The 19366-nt window shown below is 42.8% G+C and overlaps 1 protein-coding gene across 2 annotated transcripts in view; it reads left to right on the top strand.

The window, feature by feature from the left end:
* GTF2E1 (general transcription factor IIE subunit 1) overlaps nt 1-18686 on the top strand; it is a 49459-nt gene extending 30773 nt beyond the window's left edge. For both annotated transcript variants that reach the window (XM_068181935.1, XM_068181936.1), the window contains exons 3-5: nt 8828-9029; nt 13700-13947; nt 16930-18686. In XM_068181935.1, coding sequence (XP_068038036.1) covers nt 8828-9029; nt 13700-13947; nt 16930-17360 — 881 coding nt within the window. In that variant the 3' untranslated portion in view covers nt 17361-18686. The remainder of the gene's footprint in view (nt 1-8827; nt 9030-13699; nt 13948-16929) is intronic.
* The last annotated feature ends 680 nt before the right edge of the window (nt 18687-19366 follow it).

Below are 19366 nucleotides of genomic sequence, written 5' to 3'. Positions count from 1 at the left end.
CTTGCTATTTTGAGCTGCTGCCATCCCAAGCACTGGTATGGAAACGCACGCTTCTGATACTGGCCCCATTAGCCTTTCAAATACTGTCTTGGGACCATGGTTTAGGGATTTTGTTCTTGTTCTTTGTTCTTAAGTAGATTTGTATGAAATGCAAAGTCTCAGCATCCACTGTGTGTTCCCTTGGGTGCCCTTCTTTTTAACTGGAGTTTATTATAATAAGGCAAAAAATGACATTTTACATTTTTTTTTTCTATTAATCTGTATTGTTCTCTGTTGGTGGCTCTGGGTGCTGATGTGGGAGATTTTTCTTGCTACACATGAACTCTGATTCTGAATTCTCTGAGCAGAAATTGTATGTAAAGGATTTAAGTTGTTGCCATTTCTGAGCAGTGGAATTTGAAGCCCTTTTGGAGTATAAGTAGCATAGTAGGTGTGCCAGAGTTCTGGATATCTCTGCCCAGGGAAATGTGTTGTATGATACTAAAGGAATTTGGTAGTGGCAGTGAACATCGAAGAAAAGATCTCTCTCAGAAAATAGAAGTGCAAGTGTAGTTTAACCAGTGGATCTCAGGCATGGGGAAGGTATTTAACATTTACCGTTGCCTGAAACAGGACAATCTAGAAGAAGCCTCTGAAACCTTCTGTTTTCCTGTCCCCAAACACTTGAGATTTTCAAGGAAGAAGAATGCTGGCCCTATGTATTTGAAGGTGTTGCCAAGTGTGTCTTGGCAATTCCTCCTTCTATTGTTAACAGCAAGGTTCATTTTGTGCCGAGAGGGTCCGGAATGAGTGCTGGACACTATTTTTAGCCATCTGTAATAACATTCTAGCACCACCATTCTTCCAAATTATGCCTAGGATAATGTAACTGCCGGAATAAAATCCGCTCTGCAGCTTAACAGAGGGACCTTCTGTTTCCAGGGCTGCCAGTCGCTCAGTTTTTATACATTTACACACTGCTCTCTGGAAGAATAAATAATACATGAACATATGCATTGGCTAAGTGAAATTTCCTTCTGATTATAGTGAGGCACTGTTTAATGGCAATTATAAAATATGTTTCTTTCATCTTTTGCTATTCCTGCTGTGTGTTGAAGAGTATGCCTTTATCTCTTTTGTTGTTGTTTTAAGTTACCGTCTTGTTTTTATTTTTTAAACAAATTGATCATTTTTCATGTGTTAGTGAGTTGCTGTTTTGAAATCTTCTGAACACATTTCTGGCAGAATTACCTCATCTGAATCAGAAATAGTGCTGCTGCATGAGTGCCCTTAAATGAGGTGGCTGCTACATTTATATTACAAGAATAGAAGTTTTGAAAGGAAACTGACATTTATCCCAAATGAAATGTTTACTCTCTGTTTAATACCTAGTGGGCAATTCAATACTCTGAATCTATATTAAACATGTTTAATATTAAAATGTTTAAAAAGCATTATTAAGGCTCAAAATAGGTACTCAAAAGTCAGAGCTGTATCTTGGTATGCATGTATTATGAAATTGTGTTGAATTGTATGGTGGAACACTGGGTTTTCTACTTACTAAATTTATAGAATAAGCCCTTTTCAATCACCCGTTTTCAAAGGCTAATTTGGAGGGTAGGAGTATATATGACTCCTTCCCAAACCTGTAGGCTAGGGAGTTGAATGCTGTTTCAGGAACCTGGATTTTACTCTCCTGTCTCCACTATGCAGTCCCATTTCATATTGAACAGCAATTGAGTGAAGACAAGATGTTGGAAGGTGAACAGTCATTACTCATTCTCTAATTCACAGAAACCTATCTTAAAACCTTATGGTCTGATACTGAGAAGGATCAGTCTCATAGCTGTTGACTCAGTAGGATTTATGCTAGAATATGTACAGACTTGAGAAAAATTGGATCAAGATTTGGGGCACATAAAGTTAAAAGGAGGGGTTTTTTTACTTCATTGTGGAGTCTTGATCCCATTTGTAAACAGTAGATTACTCAACTTTCTTAATAATCCAGATATTGTGGAAAAATTAATAAAGATATTAAAATCTTTTTTCAGATAATAGAATTGCTTACATTATTTGTTCCTAGCCTCATTTTTAGCTAAAGTGCCGTGCTTGACATTTTCTAATGTGCACTCCACATGCTTCCTCACTCCTCTGAGGCAGAAATGTGATAGAAAATACATTTTAGCAAATTTCTGTCTAGGATCTGACAATAGGATGTGTCCAGCAGTGTACAGTATTGGTTGTTGCTGTGCCTCCTGCCCATAATGGTAATTGTATGCACCTGGTATTAGGTCTTCAGAAAAAGAGTAGGGGGATAGAGAAGATGTTGTAGTTCATGAGCTTGTTACTAGGAGAGCTGTCAGTTTTGGGGGCAGGATCTATATTTAGCAGTTTGCATCTGCTCGGGCCTCACGCAGCGAGCATGGTGATTTGGGTTCAGTGCTGTTTGAGGGGTGCTGTGTGCTTGGCTCCAAGCTGCCGCCACTGCAGTGACCTTCTCTGGGCAGCACTGGCCCATGAACCTTTCAGTTCTCTGCTTTCAGGTATCACCCACATGTTCTGCATTTGCTCTGTCACCGTCTCTGACCAAGGCTACTGATATCAATTGCGATGTCCCATATCTTCTTCATAGTTAGAAATTATAACGCAGATTGGGTGAAGCCTGATGCATTTTGGATTTCAACGGCAAAACTGGATGTTTTATTACAGAAGTGGGTCAGCGAATCTTCCCAAAATGTTGACATTTTCTACACATGGCCCAGTGTTTGTTTTCATGCCATGAGTTCTGACAACAGGGTCTGTTCTGGGCTAATATAAGTAGGTAAACTTTCTGTGTCACATTTCAAGAGAGAGTACTGCAATCAGCCCTGGGCTGTGGAGTGGCCCCAGGAGCCTAAGATTCAGTGGACCATGAAACCTGTCTCAGAAAGACGAGATGTGGCATTACATTTTATGTAACACACTGTCCTCTGTAACTGTCTCTTTTATTGCATGTGTAGAATCACTGAATTACTTGCAAGAGAGAATGGTGTATTGCTGTGGTGTACAGGAGACAGCTTTTGTTGGTGGATTTCTCTTGTTTTTTACCTAAAGCAGCTGCATTTTTGGAACTCACATGTGAATAGGAATGTACTAGGGACTATGGGTTTCCAGTACAAGGAGAAAAGAGCGATGGGGCCAGAGAAGGCTGCCTGATGAAATTAACAGCAGACTCATCTTTGTGTGTGGCTGGAATGCATTTCCCACTCAGACACACTGGATTGCTTTCTCATTGAGAAGGTGGGAACAGTTTGATGAGGGCTGAGAAGTCTAAGTTTGGGAGTCACTAAAGGACAACAGCTGCCACAATCTAATCTGCATTATGATTAATCCAGTTAACAATCAACTGTTTTAACAATTAGCTCTGTTACCAGATCAGTCCATTAAGGTCATTAAAACTCTCTTTGCTTTCATTTAACCCCTCAGGTTGCCACTTCTAGTAGGTTGAGTGTCCTTATAGCCTAATGTAGAGTACGTTATGGTAACTGATGATCCAGGTCTGTTGTAGCCACTTGGCCTACTATTTGTGTCTTTAATGATTCAGCAGAGATACGCCTTTAGGTGCTGCTGTAAACCGTCCTCTAAATCTTAAAAATCAATGCGAAATAAAAGGAACTTAATTATAATTTGTACTGACAGCACTGCCTATTACTTAGGTTGCTAAGTATTTTCATTCCATGAGATTGGCTTGTTGGTGGAGGGCAGGCATAGAAATTGTTCTGTGATTTTTGTTCTGTTCAAAACTTTGTCAAAAACTTACTGTATGCTGAGGTTTCCCGTTCTATGCATCTGACTATGTTTAAATTGCTTAGGAAAATTTAATAAAAAACAGTTTGGCTGTATTGAAGAATGGGCTGATGAGAAAATGGAAGGGGAAACCAGAAAAATGTATATTCTTTTGCCTGTGTAATATTGTTCTGAATGACAGGTGGTGCTGTGAAAAGATCTTCCATCTCTCTGGCTTGAAACAGGAAATTAGTTTGATGACCAGGGCTCAAATCAAGAGGCAGAATTAGTTGATCTAAGAGTGTGGGGCAGAGAGGCACAGGAATGAGGAGAGGCTGAAATTGGAAAAAGAGGTCCAGGAAAAGAAGAATGAACAGAGAAGTCTGAGAAGTGAGTGAAGCCCAGGCTGAAGAAGCAGGACAGCAAGGAGAATAGGACTATCAGAGAAGGAAAAGCCCAGAACTGGGATGGGAAGCAGATGGGAAGAGCCGGATAGGAAACTTTAGGTATGGGGCTAGCAGGAAGAATAGCAGATTGACACAAAGCACCTCTCTTTCAAGAAGATAGAGCAGCACCCAAGGTGTTTCCTTCTCATCCTCCCTTTGTTAGAGGAAGCAGGCTGGCACAGCATCCTGCTCCCCTGCAGCACCAGCAGCTTGTCATCTTGCCTTTGGCGAGTCAAGTGGCAGAGGCCTGTGCGGAACTGAGGGCTCCAGGTCTGCAAATGAACCATATGGCTGCTGGCACAGCATCCCATGGTGGGAGGCATTTGTCTGCCTTCCTGGTGGTAGGGACCTAGGAAACTCCTGTCCTTTCCTCAGGGTCTTTATACTCTCATTTTAACATCAGGTGAAGCACTCATGGTTAAGGAGTGCTGAACTAAAGCTGCCTGTAACTTTTTTTCTGTGATGTAATTCCTCCCTCTGCCAAAATATGCTTTACTCAATGAGAGAGAGGAGTTATGCTTATAAAATGCACTTTTTGTCTGGCTTGCTGCAGAAAAAGGAAAATGCAGTGTAAGAGTGAGGGAATTACTTGAGGAAAGTGGCTGTAGAAGTCACAAGAACATGATCTGATCCTCCATGCCATCTGAGTTTGTGTGATATTGAACTAGTCATTTTAAGCTTTTCAGAGGCTGTCATTAGCCACTGTATCTAACTCATTGGAGATGCCCAATCCTAGAGTCTGAAAGAAGAGTGGTAAGAATACTGCACGTTCTGTTCTGAAAAAGAAGTTTCAGAAAAGCATCTCAAATCAAGTACTGCTCAAGTCAGCAGATACTTCTGAAATTATGCCATCTGTGCCTCAGCTCACTCACCATGTAATGGTAATAATGCTACTTCTAAAAGAAGGTTGTGGGAGATTTTGAAAAGCTTAATGTTTTGTGATGCAGTCAAGAAAAAAGAATTGGATGATGGTGAAAGCTGGAGGAATATAAAGGAGCTGAAAGATTACACTATGAAGTAGTGTCATGCACCTACCATCTAATGCAAATGTCTGCAATAAACATGGAGTTCATCAACTGGAAACTACAAAGGAGAAGGAAAGATACAAAGGAAAAGAAAGATCTGGGAACACTGCTGGATCTTGTGATAATTGAGGCATCACTTTCATGATGGTCTCTTACAATGTGATCTTAAAAGGTCTCAGTGGCTATCAGAGAAGCACTAATGCCTTTGAGCTTTTGGGAGATTTCATCTGGACACTTGTCTATACTTTCATCTTCACAGCAGAAAGATGAGAGCAAACTGGAGAAAGGGCCAGTGAGGCTGTTAGCGAGGTCAAAAGAATGGGTGGGCAGTTTTAAAAGGTAAAGAAGAATATATGTCCTTGCAGAATGAAGACTGAGGGACGAATAAGACAGCAATTTGTAAATACACCTGAAGGATTAACAGCAAGATGGAAACTTGATGAGATGAGGTACAGTTCTTGGCAAAACAATCATTACATTTGAGATGAATGGGAATAAGTTGAGTTTAAAAATCAAGTAGTTTTCTAAGAGAGTAGTGAGAGTCTTGGGCAGCATCCCAAAGGACAGAGTGGAAGACCCCTTGTTGGGCTGGAGGTGAGGCTTGAACCCTTTGACAAGGGTGTAAGCAGGGCCTGGGCTCAGACTCAGGAGTCTATAGCCAGTTAAATGTGTTAACTGTAGCAGATGCTGCTTGCACACTTGGACATCCTGCCTTCAGTGTGTGTGGGTGGTTGACCTTTTCCTTCTCTCAAGTGAAATCAAGTCATTAGGAATTATCTCTAAATATTCTGGTCCCATACTTCAGAGCTTCAGCTGCTTTAATCTTAGTAAGCCTTGGAGAGCCAGATTACCAGGATATCTGCCCCCCAGAGTCTGGGAGCATATGAGGAGATCTCTTTCCGATGGCTGGTTTTTAGTGTGCAGCCAGAGAGGTCTGTTCAGTGCCTGAGCATGTGTTCATAGAAGGGGATATATGTGCTCTCTGTTAGCATTTCCAAGATGCAGAAGAGCCTCATGTCTGTTTGCTCCAGGATATCTGTTAGTCCTGGTTTATGCAGCATTTTGGATTTGAAAAACTCTGTTGTGTAAGGGCTGAAGGAAAAAATACATCGTTGGAGTGGAAACATTGCCGTTTTCAGCCTTTGGATGGCCTCCACTTCATGTTTGTCACATGCAATTCATATCGGAAAGGAACGTGTGTCACTGCTGATGTGATGTGCCATGTCATAAAAGCTTTGGTGACATTTTCTGACCTCTTAAAAACTAACGAAAGAGGTTTGCCACTTGTAAATGCCATCTGCCATGGCAAAGCAGCTTCCCAGTTCTCTAATCACATATGCCTCTTGTGAAATGCTGCATCACCTTGAAAAAAAACAGCATATTAATGGAGGAAGCTTGTCATTTCACTCATTCCCAAATTCTTTACATAATTCATCTATTAATTTTTTTTGCTTATTATGAACCCTGAGGGGTGGAAGTTGCAGCAAATCCATGATAGCTTTAGGAGTTCTGTTTCATTAGAGCTGTATTTACTTTCTGATTTTTTTGGTACTCTGAATTGGAACCAATCTCCCTATGATCTTTATCTTTTGCAGATACTCATGGGGTTCACAGATGGAAGTGTGAAAAGTCTGAGCTGTCTCAGGAACATGTAACAGGACTTGGGGGGCGTGTAAAAAGAGGGGAGTCTTCTTCATTAACCTGTGTTTGTTCCCGTAGTCCATTATGGGAACTGAGATGTGCTAATTATTTTTAATTGATTCAACTTATGTCACACCGATAGTCTCAGATGTGGGATAAGGAGACCAAATGTTGGGTTCAGTTTTTGCTGGGCTGACAGCTTATATAAAGAACAATTTTGAATCAGTAGGGACAGTTTTTACAGCTTGGAAAAAAATAAGCAAAGCATTTCATGCTTGGATAAGGGAGAAGAGCACTTTATCCACTTGTCTTTTACTTTGCATAGTGCTGTTGTTGGCTGCTCTGGCTTTTGCATGTCAATAAGACAAACTTTCTAAAGAGAGGGTTTATTGCAGGAAATGTGTCCATTTTACAGGCCACATACACAGCATGCATTAATTTCTGAGTAACAATGAGCAAAAGCTGCTTCAGATGGTGCCAGGGTACAAAACTGCATCTCTACAGACTGGTGAGAGGCAACAAGCAGATCTCCCTTCTGTCATAAACAGTGCTTTTTGTGTTTGCTGAGACGAGTGCGAGCATTGTCTAGCCCTCACAACCAGCGCTGAAGAAGTTAGGTCTGTTTTTATCACTGCATTACAGGCGGGGAAGGAGGTCTGCTGAAAAATGAAGCGACAACACTAGCAGATCTGTGTAAGCAGCAAACCAAGATACCAGAAGCCCTGCCTTGCCAGCCTGTCTCATTACATCATGCCCAAGTGCCCTGGGCAAACCCTGATCTTTAGACTGTGCTTGTCCATAGCACTGGTGACATAGCAGACCTCAATACTGATTCTAATTCTGATTTTTATATATAGGATTATCTTTTCCGCGGCAGGACCTATCCTCGGGCTTCTTATTGCTAAAAAGATCTTGGCATTTCTTCATTGGAGTATTGAGAGGTGAGGCTAGATGTGCATGGGTGTCACAGAATGTATAAATAAAAAATATCACCCCGGAGCAAGAGAAATCAAGAAGCCTGTGAGCATGACTCTGGATGTCATGTTCTGAGGTGGCAGGGGTATGTTCCCAGTCCAGCACTTGCACGATGAAGCCATAACAGTGTTCTTCTCCCTCCTAGCAGACCAGATGGAAAGGTCTCACTGTGCACATACCACCCCAAGGGTCCTGTTCACAGATGGAGTGATGAAACCCAAAAGCTGCTGTGCAGGAGTTCAGTGGTTTTTCTGTAGCTGCTTTGCCATGTAGCCATTTCAGTCTGACCTGTTTTTATAGATCCTGATGAGGTCTGCAAAACAAACTTATTTTTAACTGCTATTCATATGATTCTTTTCTTAACATTCGTAATTTTAAGAAGCTGGTATGGGAGTTGGGTGGGATAGGTTTTTGAACTGGCTGCTTTGCAGTAATGACTTTTTCATCTGGTATGGCCCTGAAACAGAAGGAGAAGCCATCTCTTTTTTGCAGTAGCTGCAAAGTGACAACGGTTAGATTAGCAGTTACTGCAGTCTGGTTGGTGCAGTGTAAAACTGCACTGTTTTATTGTGAAATCAGCCTATTGGTGTGGCCTGGGAGATAGCGGCACAGGCACCTGAAACAGAAGATATTTGAGCTCCTTAGAGGATACTGTGTAAGCTTTTTATCACAGCCCAGTCATAGCTGACATTTAAAATGTGCAGCAAGGAAGGAGGAAGATTAGGAGATCTCCCAGTAGAGGTATTGCAGCCCATCTGGGCTTTTCAGAACGAGAAACTGTACCCAGCTGGGTATCCCTGGCTGGTATCAAAATGCTTCCTTTGTTGTCTGCTTGAATAATAACCAGGTACACCGTGTGTGGGAAGGGATTTTCGGGGCAAAAAAACTCTTTAGCATCCAGCTAAGGGAACAGCAGGGCACTGCTGTTAGGAAAGCTGCATGAGGAGCTGGACCTGCTGCTTTCCTTCCAAAGCTGAGTAACTTCTCTCATTTTAGGAACTTTCCGTTGTACGTTCTGTGAGACTGAAGTGGAAGAAGATGAGTCGGCAATGCCCAAAAAGGATGCAAGGACACTCGTTGCACGATTTAATGAGCAGATTGAGCCCATCTATGCGCTGCTTCGTGAGACGGAAGACGTTAACTTAGCCTATGAAATCCTGGAGCCAGCACCCACCGAGATTCCTGCCCTGAAGCAGAGGTGGGAGCGCGCCTGGTCTTTCCTCACTGCACTGCTTCCTTATAGTGTGTTTCCCTGCTCTGTGGGGCTTTCCCAAACCTTGTGCAGGACTTACTTGTACAGCACCAACTATGCAAACAACTGACAGATTGCCCCAGGGATGTGTGGTTTACAAGGAGACAGAGGGCTGTAACCACTTTTTACTAAACAAGGCAAATAACTGTTCTTCTGGTCAGTCCTCTGCATGTATTTTTCTGTGAGGTGGGATGCTTGAATTGCCTGCTGCTTGCCATGCTGCAGCTGGTATGCACACCAAGCCCTTGGCCCAATAGTTAAAAAATGCAGGTGCTTGACAAAGCTCTGAAGGTGCCACCTATGCTGTCTTCTGTCTCTCAAATACTTACTTGTCATCTGTTCCTTTTGCTTCTACCCAGCTTTTGAAACAAAGCTATCTGCAATCCACACCTTATATTTCAAATAGTCATATTACAGCATTCTAGTTTGAAGACATCACTTGTAATAAGCAGTTTTTTTTCTTCTGATTTTGTCCAACTTGTTACACACCTCTTCTTTTCAGAAGAAGACCATGTTGGAATTAAAAACTCCTTAAAATGTTCTTATCCATGGTATGAATGTTTCTTTCAGAACATTCCTAGCTTTACAAAAACAGATGATGTTTAAATAATGCAAAAAGATGTGGGGAGCTGTCAGTTTTGTCAGCTGTGGTGAAATGTGATGCACTTCGCTGTATTTTAAAAAAATTAATTATACACATGGGGGAAAAGAACTGTATCATGAGGGGAAGCATTCCCACAGTGCCTTGGGGTGCTTGGCTTTAGTTAATAGGAGAGCAAGCAAGATACTCTTTTTTTTTCCTCTCAGGCTAACCTTGAGAAAGAATGTTCCTCATGTATTCATGCTAGACAGCTTCTAATTAATACAATAAAAATCCTTTGTCTATTCGTAGTCTTCTTCTAGCCAAGAAGGTAGCTATTTTTCCTCATCATTCTGATAGAAAACCAGAAGCAATATAAAGAGCAGAAAAGATTTTTCCAAGGTCACTCAACGTTTCTTTGGTGATATGGGGAATTCTTTGAAGCCTTTATACTAAGCTGAATCACTAGACTTTGCTTTAAAATTCCTTTTCAGTAGTTTAAGTAGTAGAACTGGGATAACCCTACCAAAAAGAGAGTAATTTTTCAGTCTTCCCTTTTTGTGTACAGGAAATTATCACAGCAGAGGCCTGGTGCAGTCCCATGATTAAATAGCAACACCCACTTACTTGACTCTTAAATACTTAAAAAACATTGTAAATGATTAATTACTCTGTGCAAGAAGTGACAAAATAAATAGGCAGCTTTTTAAATGCTTACTTGAATGCAACTTGTTTCAGCACATACAGTAATTTAATTATTTATTAAGTCTTACTAATTCAAAGCAGTTAATTCCATGAAAGCACTGCTGTGAGATTTTTTTTAAAGTGCCAAACCCTGGGTTATTTATCCTCTCTGTTTTTATGGAGTCTTGAGTGTCTGAAATCATTGACAAAACTGGCATTTGGTGATTCTGAAACAAATCAAAAAGGTTACAAACGCCTGTATCTTCTCTTTGCAGTAACTTGGGCAATTCATGTGTTTTCAGGAGAGTTACAGCTCTACGTGACCCCACTGGCACTGCATAACTCATTCACCTGCCCTGGGAAACTGGGTAGATCTTCATTTATGCTTTCCTAAGACTGTTAATTTTCTTAATCATGGGAGAGCATGAATTAGCCCCACAGGTTTCAAAATAAACCTGCTTTACTTAAGCCCTTCTCTGTGGTTTTTGAAAAATTATGGATTTTAATAACCCTTCTATTTCCTTATGTCAAAATAGCATGATTTCAATTAACAAAAAATCTTCATAGAATTAATTTTCTGTGGTCATGCTGTCAAGAACCATGGGTTGTCTGTTGTGAAGTTGAAGCTCTTAAGAGCAGCACAGTGAAAATGTGTTTTATCTCAAATGTGGCAAAAAAGAGAGTTATCCCCATTATCCAAGACCTTTCTTAATAGTCTGGGCAGGATTGAGATGAAAATTTCAAGTTGTTTGCCCACTGCACAGTGTGGTTTCTGTGGGCCATACCTCAGCTGTGTCAAAGGCTATTTATGTTGCCTTTAAAGACAGCTAAACTACTCATTAAGGGATTTCCATCGAGGTGAATAAAACAGACTAAATGTAGCTTCATCTGGGCCACTGAGCTGCCACAGTTCCTGCCTGCAGGGTGGCCATGTGAAGTCTAGAGCAAGGTGGGGAAGAAGTAGTTCATGGATCTAAGAGAGAAAGAGATTTAAGAGATCCCTTTATCTGCTCTGTGCTGCCTTTACGGCAGCTCCCACACCTGTCCTTTGTTGGTGCCTGGTCCATGGTGTCTAATCCTCTACTTTGGAACAGGTTGTTAAACAGTAAGTTCTCTTCTTGCAGAATGAAATGTTTCCCTGCTCAGGTAGTCTTGGGGTGGTGCTCACACCTACTAACAGTGTCACTGAAGGTAAAGAGACATCAATTGAGGCACACTTGCAAAGCTCACTGGGGTCCAAAATTAGACAGAAAGTGTCTAGATGGCTCCAGCTCAGTGTAGGACATTGCAGTAGATGACATGAAGTAATTAGTACTGTAGGTTTCTCTTAGAAGTGTTACTTTCATTTTTGAAACGTTCCTGATGTCATGGAGTAAGTGTTTTGCTGCTAAATGGTTCTGTGTAGGAAAAAAGTCAATTTCAGGCACACTCACAGGGACTTCTGTGCTAAAGTATTATTAGGTAGCTCCTGGCACTACTGAGGGTTTAGTGTCACGCTGTAGTCATGGGGAGGGAAAGCTTGGGGGAGAGCTGCATTGTGCATCCTGTGAGGAAAGTGGATTACATAAAATCGTCAGGGAAACGCTAGTTAGAGATTTCTGTTGTGTGGGAAGCAGAGTGGTGCTTTTCACAGAACACACGCCTGTCTTGGAGAGCTGAAAGGTACCAACACTTGAAATAACACGCTGGGGAGAAGGTCTCTGTGTGGTTCCTTAGGTTACATAAGCAATACATGCGCATGAGCCTTCTGCCCCAAAATTCAAGGCTGCTGTGAAGCTCCTCTAGCAGAGCTGGCTGCAGGATTGCTAAGGACACGAGACATGCTAACAGGGATGCTGTGAAGTATTTTGTTAACAGATCCCAGCCATTCCACTACTGAGAGGCTGTGAGTAGCTCTTGATCAACACTGTGTCTGAACACACCAATATTTTTTATTTGGGGAAGAGCAGTGTTCACCTACCTGTGTAATTTCCCCTCACTGTTTACCGCTAAAAATCCAGCAGAATTAGCTCATCAAACAGTGGTAATGTCCTTGCTGAACTAAAAAAACCCACATATTAGTCAGGTCTTCTCCAAGTGCAACCTTTTTTTAAGCTTCTTGGTTGGAGAAAAGGTCATTGGGTAGACAGCAGCAACTGAACCATGCTCACTGATGACAACTGTCAGCTCAGCTGGCATCCTGGAGTATCCCTGATGGATTTAATCTGGACAAGAGGAGGAGTCAAGGCAGGGCTGTTCCTCATGAAAAGCTGTAGTTACCCCTGGCAATCGGACGACTGAAATGATATGGCCGATGGTGGGTGCGGTGTGCAGTGGATTTGTTTCTCTGAAAAGATGAAATCTCATTCTGAAGTAGAGGAACAGTCACGTTTGGCTTTCCTCACTCTGCATATCAGCACAGGCCAGGATGTATTTTAGGCTCATTGCCATCATCAGTGTGCAGAAAATATTTCACTTGATAGCCTCTTTTGATCAGATCCAAGCAGGAGTGTTTTTCTCCATCAGTCTCCTGAGTTAGAAGGGGCCCTGCAGGGAAATGTGCTGAGAGCAAAGGAGGGCTGGGCTTTGACTGCCATACCCTTAACATGGGTCAGCACCTTTATTTCTCCACTTTTTCCACAATGAAGACAGTTCTTCTATCTCGTCCTGCACTCCATCAAGTACACAAAGCCTTTTGTCCAGCCCTAGTCCTCTGGTTTGAAGGTGCTCTCTCTTTCTTCTCTGCCTGGACTCCCCAGTCCTCCCAAGGCTGTGTCTGCGGATAGTACAGATCTCCTGTGTAACACAGGAGAGGTGACTTCTCATGTGCATTGTCACTCACAATTCAAGCAAAGGTTTGAATTGTGTTTTTCATGGTGATTTAGCTCCTTCAGGAGTCCTGTGATTCATAACAGTTCACAGCTCTGAGCATGCTGAGTCCCTGGGCCTACTGTCTACCTTGGTTAAACTTCAGTGCTTTTTTAATGCAGTATTTGGTTGCTGTGTGAAGGCCCAAAAGAGGCTTTTCCAAATACCAGACTACTGTTTGATTGTGTTTTGCTGCTGTGGCTTCTGTTTCAGGGAATTCTGGGATTTTATGTTTGTTTCAACCTAAGTGTATTTGCATCTCTAGTGCTGCCTCTTATTTTCAGTGTCTGTGGTGGATGTTGCCATGGCCCTATGTAGGGTTTCCCACTAGAGATCCACAAGTTTCCCAAACCAGCAAGCTGGCACAGAAATTCCTGGCAGCACATGTTAGAACTGACAATGAAAGTTCTCAGTGCAGATGATAACAAATCATCATTTAAGTATTTTTGTCTAAGGAGAGGCTTGTTCTGAGAGCTCTGTTTTTCTCTCTTTAACTTTCATGTAGCAAGGAGCGTGCAGCTGGTGCTGGTTCAGGGGCAGCAGCTGGCCTTGCAGGTGGACACCATCGGGAAGCATGGACTACAAAGGGACCATCATACGAGGACTTGTATACCCAGAATGTCGTCATCAGCATGGAGGACCAGGAGGATCTGAGCCGGTCTGCAAGTGAAGGAAAGCCAGCCAGAGAGAGACCCATTTGGCTGCGGGAGAGCACAGTGCAGGGGGCTTATGACCCTGATGAAATCAAAGATGGTAAGAAATTCACAGAGCAGAAGTACTGCTGGGCTTATACAAGGCCTTTACAGTGCTGTCAAAAATATGTTCTGCTGTGTGTGTGTACAGCTGCTGCTCCCAACACTGGACTGTCTGCTCCTTTCTGCTGTGCAAAGCACCTGTGGGTAGGCAGATGTAAAAATTCCTTAGAACCTGGATTGAAATCTAGGTCAGTAAAGCTGAGCTGTCCATGAAATTTTGTGGGGGCTTCTAAAATGTTAAATAACTTGAGTCTTCTACCTTGAGAGCTTATTGCTTCTAGATGAAGGTCTTTCAGTTTCATCTAGAATGCTGTCTCCTTAATAGGTCACTGCTGAAAAATAACATTTATTAATGTTCAGTGACCCTGAAGTCTACCAAATCTACCAGCACTGTTTATATACTCCCAGTCTTCTTGATAATTGTTTGTCAAAACTTGTTATATATGAAGAATACTCAGAAATACAGCTTCTGGAAGTACAGTAGGAAGGTCTGTCACCATAACAGGTGAGTCTTTATTCCCTTCTGTTTGTTTCTCATTATCTCTGCTTTTATTTTCATTCATCTTGGGGTCAGATTATCCACAGACTAATGGTCAAAATCTTATAACCATTAGTAGAAAAATTCTGTGTTGGTATGTGTGATTTTTAAGCTGCCATGCCAAAACTGGAAATGGAGACCTTTTATGATTTTTACAAGAGTGAGTCAATAGGTAAGAGTAATTTTAGGATTATGGACTGAAACTGTTGATGCCCTAGCAAGAAAATATGGCAAAAGGGAATCATGTGTGAGTATGTGACCCTGGAACTCGTGCCATGTTCAGGAGAGGAGTGGAGTACTTAGGTGTAGCAGAAGTGAAATGTGATATAACGGTCGCAAGATACCTTAAGAACTTGTTCACATGTAATGCCTTCCAACTGTATTATGAATCCCAAAACATTTTTCAAATAGATTAAGCAAAGTGAGATGATTGAACAACCCACTCCTGCAGTGTGTAGCAGATGTTGTTACTCACCAGCCATGGTGAGTTCTCACCCATTTTTCTGCTAGACATTCAATTCACCTGTAGTTTTAAATCAACTCCTTGAGACAACTTTTGATGTACACAGCATAAATGTTTCTCAAAAAGTCACTGAGGGACATGAAGGTGGAGTATCTCCTTACAGGTGGTGGCATCATTACTTAACCTCCTCAGCTACTGGAGATCAAAGAAGGGAGCTTGTGGAAATAGCCTGAAATTGCTGCTGCAACACGTAAACAGGAAGGACAGAAACGTAGGACCATTGACAGAAAAGATCACTGCTTGGATCTGGCAGAAACAGTTCTTGCCAACAAGAGACAGCCCCTCTGAGCCACAAAGTCGGCCTTTGTGGAGCTAACTCTGACTGTTGTCGTTTCACAGCTCTCAGTGTGATGAGCTATGATATAATTTCACAGAGATGCTCTCCTACAGCCTTTTCTGCTCCACAGTCACAAGCAGTGAGCTGAGCACACGACTGCCAACACGATGCCTTTATACTTCCTTTCTTTCAGGAATTTGGCAGTGCTCTAATGTTAGTAGTTGTAGCCATTACCCATTACTACAACTTTATTTACAGTGAAAACAGAATTCTGGTGAAATTAGGTATGGTTCTTTTGGCCTTTATTTTACCACAGGAAAGGAGTGACCACAAAGTGCTCTGGCTTTTAGTACTAAATGCAAAACTTCTTCAGATTATTTTTTAATCTCAAGTTGAAAAATGTAATCAGCACATTTCTGACTGGGGAGGGGAAAGACTTGGGACCTGCTTGCCTGGATGTGGTGCTGAAACCATGAGGGTTTGTGTCTTGGAGGAGTGGGCAAGTGGCTGCCTGTATGAAGGCAGAATGCCAACATCTCAGCTCCAGCAATTGTTCATGGGCAGCATCTTTTGGTGTAAGACAGAAAGTTTGCCACAGGGAGCCTGTACTACTTTTTAGGCCTTCTTTTTTCTCCATATTTAATTTTTTGTTCTGTTTTTTGTTTTGTGGTGTTTTTTGAGGTTTTTTGGGTTTTTTCCCATACTGCCTGTACTTCTTTTGGCACTAGGTGGACTCACAGCCCTCTCACCAAAGGTAGGATTAGGAGAGGTTTTCTGTGGGATGCTACTTTTTGAGCAGAATTTTACCTTTAGAATCCATGAACTGCAGACATCCTGCCTATCAGAGCCATATTGAACCCTCCCAGCTGTTGTTCAGCCAAGTTTTCTGAAAGTGGAACACAGGCCAGGTTTGTCAGCTGGGCCACTGCAGTCCCCTTCAAATAAGAGGTGCAGGTAGGGAGCCACAGGGACTGTCTGGGCTGTGTTTCAGCTTGGAGAGCAGGCACTGGTTAGTGCTGTGCTGCACAGCTGGGCTGCAGGCTGTCAGCTGCATCTGCTCCATGCCATCACCATCTTCCTGTAAGGAGCTTTTCCCCTTTCTGCCTGGTATAGGTGCACCTCTGAGCTCACCAGGCATGGCTGCTCTAAATGTTGTTTTATAACACATGGTTTCCACATATTCTTTGCCTGGATCCATTTCTTCTTTGTGTTCATCCTTACAGGCAGGGAGCTCAGCAGGATAGGCCTGGGCTTGGAGTCTGTATTTTAAGGATTGGTTTGTTTTCTGCTCCACTGTTGTGCCAGGACTGTAGTAGGACACCTCCCTGGGGAAGTCTTTTCCAGGTGCCTGCCCATTGTGCATTTGTTGTCTTCACTTGCAATGTGCTCCTGGTCAAGGCTTCCGGCTGGGAGCCACGGTGACTCTAGGCCTCCCAGCTCCTAGGAAATGTCCGTACTTGCTCTGCCATTATAAGACATAACTGTCTCTGAATTTCAAGAGAGAGGAGGAGTTGGCATAGAGAAAGGGTGTGACTTTGCCAGCTGAGCTCAGTGGCAGTAATTAATGAAGGTTAAGAAAGCTTTCAGGTCTGTCACACAGATGTCTGTGAGGAAATGCTCATTCCCTCGTGTCCCTTTGCAGGGGGCCGGGATCTGGATGCGTTCCAGGAGCGTGAGGAGAACCGGGCAGCCCTGGATGACAATGAGGAGGTGATGCGTGCCCTGCTCATCCACGAGAAGAAGACACCTTCCGCTTCCACCGTCACCGTCAGCGGTGCTGCTCCTCTCTCTGGCGGCAACGCGAGTGACTCCGAGAGCGAAACTAGCGAGTCGGAGGAGGAGTCCCCTCCCCGCCCTGCTGCCGTGGCCACCACAACATATGGGCTGGAGGAGGAGGATGAGGATGAAGAGTTTGAGGTGGTGGCAGAAGACCCCACTGTCACAGTGGCTGGGCGCCCGCATTCTTACAGCCAAGTGAGCCAGCGCCCCGAGCTGGTGGCCCAGATGACACCGGAGGAAAAAGAGGTTTACATAGCCATGGGGCAACGCATGTTCGAGGACATGTTTGATTAACTGGTCCCTGCCGGGGCTTTTTTTAAAAGGTGACTTTTTAAGGCAGAGACTCTAGCAGAACAGAAGACTGGAGTGCATCTTCCCTCTCCTGTGCACAGGCAGGGTCACTGCAGCTCAGCGCTGCTAATCTCAGGCATCCTGCTTGCCAGAGCAGGGGAACAGCAGAGCTGCATGTGCCAAAACACATAGGGGAGGACGAGTCTCAGAAGTGAGGATGCTTGCAAGGTAAAAATCTGCTTCAGGGTGCCCTGCACAGGTGCTGCTTTAACCTTCTCCAAGACCCTAGCAGCTCTTTCTCCCGATGGCTTTAAGTTGATTTTTGCAGATCCCAGTGATGTCCCCATCCCTGCTCTCAGGGGATATAACGGCTCCATAGTCTGAGCAGAGTGCTCTGCAGAGGAGGGCATATGTAACGTACAGCTGCCTGTGCTCAGCAAGGGGAGAGGAGAGCGAAGTATTTGCTGATGGCAAGCTCAGACAGGGCTTGTAGCTGACCCTCTGCCAGCAGCCACTGGCCACCAGAGTGGCTCTTTCTGAGCAGGCCTGTAAGGCAGCAACTTTTTCTTGCTCCCGTTCACTCCCTACTGGGACTCAGCACCTCAAGGTCAGGTGTAACTTGAAACAGGCAGAGTGAAAGCCTTGGCAAGCACATGCAGTCAGTCACTTCTTGTCAGTATAACAAATGCCCTCCATGGATCTGAGCTGTCGGTGCTCTGACTTGCCAGGAGAAACCTTCATTTTCCAATATTGCTGCCTGTTGCTTCTGCCTAACCCTGTCCATGAAGACATGCAGACAGTTCACAGTGGGCAGAGCTGCTGTCAGGCAGTGCCAGAGAAGTAGCATAACTAAGTTTTATTTGCAATCTCACCAGGGCTATATGATTTTAAGATGAATTATACAATTTTGAATTCTGCTTGGCACACTCTTTTACCACAGAAAGACATTTATCAGTGCCTATAGAGCAATATAATGCTTTTAATGTTTTTCTCTTTTCAATTGAAAATGCTGCTTTTTTAAAATTGTTGTGTTTTCCTACACAGTGCTACAATAAAACAAAATTATGAAAGAGTTCTGTGTTCCAGAGAGTAGGGGTAGCATTATGTGCTGTTCCACTTATATGGGCAGTACAAATTTGCTGCTCACTGAGAACGTAAATCTGTTTTATACTAACCGTGCTTTCTATGTTCTGCTAACCTTGTAATGCCTCCTTTGTGGTTTGATTTTCAGCTTCTCAATACTCTGAATCCCCTCCTTTTTAAATAGTGTTTTGAATTTTCTTTTAAGTCATTTTAAAGAGGAATAAATAAACAGAAACTTCTCCCCTTTGTCATGTTTCAGTTTATCTTGTGCCTAGTTGGGAATATTGTTTGCTTATCATTTTGATTTATTGGATTCAAGGAAAAAAAACAATTTGAAGTCTCCTTTGAGAGGACCATTTGAAATCCCACTGCACATTGTTTCTCCTTAGCAGAGGTTCCTTGAATGCCTCCTGGAATCTCCTTCATTTCCAGGATGGATGTTTCATTACATCAGTGCTATGTAAAAAACAGAGGCTGCTTTTGATCACCACTTCAATTTCTTTCCTCCTTCCTCGAGGGAAGCATAGGCTGATGGTAGAGGACTTGCAGACATTGTACTGCTGGTTAAAATGGTGTTCTTGTGTAGACAGGCTTCCACGATCTTGTATCAAGCTTCTAGATATCAAGTCACAGAGCTGATAAGTCAGATTCAGTGATCAGCTGGCAGGAAAAAAAAGTGCTGTACCTATTCTGTCTAGATTTAATCTGGCTGAATTTAATATTATCACTGGAGAAAAGCAGGTAGATTTAGAAGGAGCCAAAAGCAGAAACTGAGAACTAATCCTGAATACAGAAAACTGCTCATGCTCTGAACTCACCAGGACCGTTTACTGAGTTTTCAGTTTGCAAAATCAAACTGTAGGTTTAGTAAAGATGAAGTGAAGAAATACCCAGCATAAAAATCTATAAAGTAGTGGTTTTCTTAA

The sequence above is a fragment of the Anomalospiza imberbis genome, chromosome 2, assembly GCF_031753505.1.
Source record: "Anomalospiza imberbis isolate Cuckoo-Finch-1a 21T00152 chromosome 2, ASM3175350v1, whole genome shotgun sequence".
Taxonomy (NCBI): Eukaryota; Metazoa; Chordata; class Aves; order Passeriformes; family Viduidae; genus Anomalospiza; species Anomalospiza imberbis.
The sequence above is the reverse complement of the archived record's forward strand: the minus strand, read 5'-3'. Positions and strand labels throughout refer to the sequence as shown.